Genomic DNA, 7,267 nt, shown 5'->3' with positions numbered 1-7,267 from the left:
TTGAACTGTTTCTTGAGAATGAGAGTAATTCTTTGAGATAGAGATGAGGAGGAAAGGCATTCTAAGTATGGGAAATGGCCTGTGCCATATGCAAAGACGTGAAATTGGCAGATGGTGATATATGCATTGTCTATCTCATAGGCTATTGGGAAGATCAAATGAGATTTTGTAGGTAAAGCACTTTGTAACCATGAAGTGCTATACAATTATAAGCAGTATAAGTTATTATTTTATTCTTAATTCTTTAAGATAAAAACATAAGAAATAAATTGAAATCTAAAAGAGATGATGAGGATACTAAAACTTACTGTTGGAGGATCCACCAACATGGAAATCAAGTTCAAGTTTTCAGTGAATGGGATTTTCCGAATTCTCATCTCCACTTCCCATTGTTCTTTAAGCAAAAAGGTTCTGAAGATCTGATTGAAAGGACCAAGGTAGGACAGGAAACCAGTACACAGTAGCACATCTCCTACAAGTCTATGTAGAAAAACCACGTGTATAAATACATGATACTAAGTTGTATTATATAGATTAAATGAAACACAAAGCTACACAGTGAATGGGAAGCCACCTTCCAACAAATTAAGATATTCTAAGATATTATGTTACATTTATAATTCAATTACATTTACTTATTTTAAATTTGCATTTCCAGCTTTCATTGTTATATTACTTTCATTTCTGAGTATATCCCTCCACTGGTCACCTTTCCAGGAATCCATCCCTTCTAAGAAAAAAATGAAAAAGAGAGCAAACAAAAGAAAGAAAAGAAAACCAATTGAGTGTTTAACAACATATCAACTGAGTTGTGGAGGCTTCCAGTATATGGAGTGTTCCATAGATAGGGTTTTCCACCTCTCCAATGAAGGGAAGAAATTGCATTTTAAAAAATTTTTTCCTTAGGGACAAACAATTATCGTAATTTAATTATACAAGTTGTTTTTTTTTTAGTTGTTATTCTTCCCACTTACATTGTTGTAGTCGATGTATATACTGTTTTTCTGGTTTTGCTTATCTTGATTTGCTCACTTCACTCTGAATCAGTTCCTATATCTTCCTCTGATTTTTTGAACTTTTTATATACATTGTTTCTTACTGTGCAAGACGATTACAATCATGTACCACAATTTATTGAGCCATTCCCCAACCAATAAAAATCTATCTTTTCAGTCCTTTACTATCACAAAAAGTTCTGCTATAAATATTTTTGTGTATATTAGACTTTTTTTTTTCTTCTGTCTTTGACCTCCTTGGGATATATGCCCTTCAAGAGTCTGGGTCGAAGGGTATAGACATTTTAGTCACTTTTTTTTTTTTGCTTTTTGGAGGGCAATTGGGGTTAAGTGACTTGCCCAAGGTCACACGGCTAGTGTGTGTGTGTGTGTGTGTGTGTGTGTGTGTGTGTGTGTGTGTTAAGTGTCTGAGGCCATATTTGAACTCGGGTTTTCCTGACTCCAGGGCCAGTGCTCTATTCACTGCACCACCTCGCCGCTCCTTCATTTTAGTCACTTTCTTAGCATAATTGCAAACTACTTTTCAGAATGGTTTGGACCAATTCATAGCTCCGTCAACAAGTCTATTAGTGTGAGTGCCTTTGCACAAATATTTCTATCTTATGTCATTCTCTATCAAATGATTAGTATGGTAGTATAGTATCAAATGATTAGGTATGACATAAAACTTCAGAAATGTTTTGATTTACTTCTCTTATTATAAGTGACTTGGGAGCAATATTTCAAATGGTTAATAGTTTACACATAGTAAATAGTTAAGAGTTCATTTTGGGGGAATTGTTTGTTCATACCCTTTAGTACACACTTATGTATTTGTATCAGTATTATATATTTGTATGTATGCATACAAACATACATATATACACATATATATCAGACCCTTATCAGAGATATTGACACAAAGTTTTTCCCAATTGATAGCTTCCATTCTTATCTTAGTTATATTAATTTTATTTATTTATATTATATATAAATTTATGTATTAGTACAAAAGCTTTATTTTTCTATTTTAGCTTTTGTGACTGCCTTTATCCCTCATGTGATTAGTCATATCTATGAAATATATCTGATCTAGTTCTCTGCTTCTTTTGAATGGTGTGACCTTTAATATTAGGCTGCAGATCCATTCTGAACTAATTGTGGTGGTGTGATAGTAATGGAATATAAAGATTCCCCTGTATTGGCTTGGTTTTCAAATTGATTGTGTTAAAACCCAGAGCTTGTTAATCCCACCTGTGGGATGGACTTGTTGATGTGAAAAGAAAGTCCTGAACTGGGAGGAGCTGGTGACGTAGATTTGGAGAGACAAGAGAGAGGCAGAAGAACTTTTTGGAAGCAGCACCCTCGTGGAGGCAGAGAGAGAGACTGAGAGAATTGCTGGGGGCCACTTTGAATTGCCCTGGACTTTTGAGACCTGCCCCCTGAGCTGCCAAGGACTGAGGAGACATGGCTGTTTTGCTGGTACTTTGTCTGTCTGTTTTGATGTTGTTTTGCCAGATTTGTCCACTGGTGAAAGACAGTCCTTTTGTTGAAGAAGTCCTGGAACCTGGCTGTTCGCTAAGAGCTCCTGAGACTGTCCTGCAGACAGAGAGTGAATACTGTCCACTGGTGAAGGACAGTGCTTTTGTTGCAGGGGTCTGGAGACTGTCCTGCAGACAGAGTGAATACTGTCCACTGGTGAAGGACAGTGCTGTTGTTGCAGGGGTCTGGGAACCTTTCTGTTGGTTCAGAAGCCCTGAAGAAGGATTTTCTTGTTGTATGTTTACAGAAATCCTGGGAGAGGGTTTTGCTAATGTTTTCAGGGGTTCTAGGACTGTTCTGCAGACAGAGGATGAATTAATGAAGGGACTGGCAATGTATCTTGTGGCCTTGCTAAGCCTTGTCTCCCCTGGAACAAAGATTGCTGAGAACTTGCCTCGTGTCAAGATGAAGAAAAGACCTCCATTTGGGTATTAAGTGCTGTGCTTAAACTTGATGTAACTATGGGGTAGATTCAATTGTGATCCAGGGGTGGGGAACTTTTGACCTTTTTGTGTTCTATGGTTGAACAAATGAATGTACTTTACTTAGATTGGAAACTAATCTCCATTTGAGAAGAGGGCCTTTGTGGTGGACTAAATGCAGGTACAGCCTAGGGGTGGAGTAGTATTTAGAACAGGGACTTTGTAATTAATTGAATGAATGGAAGGTCCTGGGGTGGGGTAGTACTTGGAGATTATTTAATCACACTTAGTAAATGCTGTATTTTGAATGATGTCATGTTTTGACCTTCTCTGTTCTTACTTTGTCACTGAATAAAATGGAGAGCACCTATGCTGGTATTCTGAACCTTGGGAAGTTGCCTTTGCTTGGCATTACATTACAGGTGGATGTTTTAAGATGTGAGTTAATTAAATTTTTGCCAAATTCTTTCCAGTCTTCCCAGCAAATCCATCAAATGATTCTTCCCTAACAATTTATGTTTTGAGGTTAAATGTAACTCAATTTAATAAGCATTTACTAAGCACCTATTGCGTGCCAGGGACTGTTAGGTTCTTCGAAGCAAAGATAAATATGAAAGTGACTGCTTCAAGCAATTTACATTTTACTTTATCCTTCGTATTTCTTTCATGACAGAATTTCTGTCCCAATCCATGTATATTTAAGTGTATAATACATTGTTGATGCTCATTGAAAAGCACTGTGTAAAAAGGTGGAGGTAGACAGCATAAAAGGGGACAGAACATGACATAAAAGGGGACAGAACATGACATAACATAAACAGTACATAAAAGGGGACATAGGCTATTTCTTGCTCTAGGCTATGGGTTATTGCATGTACTCTCCTACTCAAAGCCAATCTAGATGTATTGCCCAGTCTATTTGGATAGTCTTGATCAGACAAATGTAGATCTGGTTCAAGGAGAAAATTAGATACTCTATTTTTGCTATCCTTTCTCTCTGTCCTGCTCTGAAACTTTTTCAGATTCCTGATCTAGAATAAGGGTTCATAAACTGAAATCTACAACTCCCTAGTGGTTTGATTTCAGGGAAGTTCATGAACTTGGATGATAAAAATATAACATCTTCATTTTCACACACCTACAAATAAAATTTAGCATTTCCTTCATTTGTGAATTTAAAAATTCTTAGAAGGGATCCATAGGTTTCAACAGATTGCCAAAGGGGTCTCTGATAACATTGAATCACCTGCCTCCTTTCATTCCTTTCTCCCTTTTCCTCTCAGTTTTCTGAAAACATAATTGTCTATTAACACTGGTGTTTCCTCCCAGTACAAAGATCACCAGAGGCCAAAAGACCACTGGGAATAATCATCAATGTGGATATGTGACATGGAGAAATGATCCAATTATGTAGATTACTCATAAATAGAAAGAAAAGTGTCTTCGTGTGTACTGTTCATATGAACTGAGGCGAAAGTGAAATTAACCAAAAAAAAAAAACCTAAGGGGAAAAGCACATCCTATGTTTTACAAAGAACTGTCTGTCAGATGCTTTTGACCCTACAAAAAAGAGCAAGACATCAATATATCTACCTGTTAATCTGAGCTTTGAATTCTTTGCTTTGCTGAGTCCATCTGACTTTTTCTCCACTCAGCCCATCAATAAGGGCTGATGCTGCCTGCATCTTTCTCCGGCATGATTCTGCATCATTCAACAAGTCCTAAATCCGGAAATGGAGAAGGTCTTAGGGAAGTTTCAAATAGGATTAATCAAACACCCAACAGATTCATTTTTACACAAAGTTCAGAAAGACTTCCTACATTTACAAAATAGTCCTAAAGCCGAGCATCTCAATTAACATCTTACATACTGAATTCTATCACTGACTATTATCATATTTTAATATTTGCTTCCATGGAAGTTCAAGGAAAGCAATTTAATGAAGAAGAATCATTCACATCAATAATGGCAGTATCTCATCAATTGTTTTCAGTATTTTCAAAATTAGATTTAAATAAATAAAATCTATTTTTTACAAAAATTACCTTTTGATAAAAGTATACTTCACCAATTTATATTTACTTTATAGTCAAGTGACTATAAACAATCAGGAATTTGATGTTTCTCTCTTGAAGCAATATAATTACATTTAAAGAAATCAGTGTTTTAGGTTCCAATATATGTGTCATAACCAATGAAGGAGTATATTCACTATTATGTGTTTCCCTAAAAGATTTATCATTTTGTTTTGAAACATTTAATTTTTATTTAGGTTAAAGGAAAAATACAGCGTGAATAATTAAATACAATTTCATTATGTCGTCCTACTCTCATAATCTCACATACAAAGTTTAACTTACCATTTTCTCATTCATGGCTGCATCAAATTTTGCTTGCACTTTATCTAACTCAGCTTGTTTTTCATCCAGCAATGCCTGAGCCTTTCCCAGTTCAGCATTAGCCACTGCCAAGCGTCCTTCTTGCTTTGCCAAATTAGCCTTACAATGAAAAATGCATGATTAGTATTATTGAAAAGCTGTTAGTTTTCAATATTCAGCATTAACTCTTTTCAATGCATGTAATTGTTAAAGAATAACTTAGAGTATTAGAATACAAGAAGAGAGATCATCTAGTCCAACCCCTTTATTTTATAGAAGAAAAAATTAAAACCTCTGGAGATAAGATGTCTTTCCCAAGGTCACAAGGCAGGGCAAGGACTAAGTTATTTTAATTTTGGCTCAGAGCTCTTTCCATGACAGTATGCTGCCTCATCTATTTTATTAGTAATAGAACATTTTATGATCTATAAGAATACTTTAAAAATTCACTGGCGAATTAATGAATAGGAAGATGATCTGTATATAAAGCTATGCCTGTATGCATTTTAAGGGTTTTTTAAAAAAATTTTCAAATGAACAAATATATTTAAGCACCTAGTATTGGTCAAGGCACTGGGGATACAAAAAGGCCAATCAGTCCCTGTCCTTAAGGAGTTATAATCCAAGATGTGTGAGGGGTGAGACATGTACATAAATAACTATTTAAAAAGTCAAAAATAGAATTCTATGACTTTAGGTCCAGCGCTCCACCTACCACAACACTTAGCTGCCTCCCAAGAAAGGTCGACCTGGTTAGACCCCTTTATACCATATGGAGACTGGTAGGATGAGAAATGGGAACAGGCAAAGATTTTTTCAACTGCCTCATGATAGCCCCAGTGATGGCTTAACCAGACTTACAAAAATCCTTTGTGGTGCATACAGATGGCACCCTATAAGCTTTAGAAGTAGTCTTACACTAGCAAAGTGATGGTCATCAAAAAATCTATTGCATTTACAAATAGAAGGCTTACTGAGTGAAACGTGCTCTCTTACATACAAAATGGGAGTTCTTGGCTTTGAAGTGGGCTTTCAAAGATGAGCTCTAAGACTTTACGTAGACAGTTCAATTTCAAGCATGGAGAGACATTAATCTACTAACATATTTTGACCATCACTAAATTGGATGCTGCCTGTCAAAGACATTTATCAGTATGGCTAATTTTGATTTTGGCATACATTACAGGCTAGGAAAGAATAAAACAGATGCACCTGCTCAGTCTAGTAAGGCTGCATGAGTAAAATTATATGCTAAGTTATAATGCTTATAGTGCACATTTATAGATACATAAATATACCCTGTATAATTCATAAACATTGCACATTTTTCTATGTGCTGTTCATCCAATTGCATATTACAATTTGAAAATTGAGCATTCTTTATCTACTTTTTGTTTTGTTTTGTTTTTGGTCCAATCCTGAAATACTGTGGGTGGGGAATAGTATAAATTACATGCTGCCCACCCCAAAGTGAAAAATGTACAATATCTATAAATCACACATGACACACATATATTAATAGAAGAGTTAAAAAACCCTATCCCTCCTCAAATGCCCCTTTTTCACTGAAGGATACTAAAACTCAACACTGGATCTGATAACAATTGCTAATTCTCATATTGGTAATTAAATGACAGTGTTCTTTGCAAATTTCTTCTAAAATGTTATTCTGTCTTTTGTTGAGGACTAAATGCTCACCACCCTCAACAGTCTAACTTGAACTTTCCCTGAGGTGATTCTCTGCATGGTTGAGATAACGCAAAGGAAGTAAAAAGGACAAGAAAAGATAAGAAGGCATAAAAAAGGAATGCAGAATTTTTAATAGAGGTATCTACATCTATTAATCTAGACTGTGCCCACTCTTTTAAAGTGAGAGATACTGGAGATTTATTTTACTGAATATCAATTTACTCTTCGCATATTGGTAAT

The 7,267-nt window shown here is 35.6% G+C and overlaps 1 protein-coding gene across 1 annotated transcript in view; it reads right to left on the bottom strand.

Moving 5' to 3' along the window:
* DNAH8 (dynein axonemal heavy chain 8) overlaps positions 1 to 7,267 on the bottom strand; it is a 406,776-nt gene that overhangs the window by 112,123 nt on the left and 287,386 nt on the right. Inside the window, exons 71-73 of the mRNA XM_069073664.1 lie at positions 5,321 to 5,475; positions 4,553 to 4,680; positions 309 to 480 (exon numbers count right to left, since the gene is read on the bottom strand). Coding sequence (XP_068929765.1) covers positions 309 to 480; positions 4,553 to 4,680; positions 5,321 to 5,475 — 455 coding nt within the window. The remainder of the gene's footprint in view (positions 1 to 308; positions 481 to 4,552; positions 4,681 to 5,320; positions 5,476 to 7,267) is intronic.

The sequence above is a fragment of the Petaurus breviceps genome, unplaced genomic scaffold (assembly GCF_028583685.1).
Source record: "Petaurus breviceps papuanus isolate PSGF00001 unplaced genomic scaffold, PetGlider_PUasm1.0 90865, whole genome shotgun sequence".
Classification (NCBI taxonomy): Eukaryota; Metazoa; Chordata; class Mammalia; order Diprotodontia; family Petauridae; genus Petaurus; species Petaurus breviceps.
Note: the sequence above shows the minus strand (reverse complement) of the source record. Positions and strands in the feature narration are given on the sequence as shown.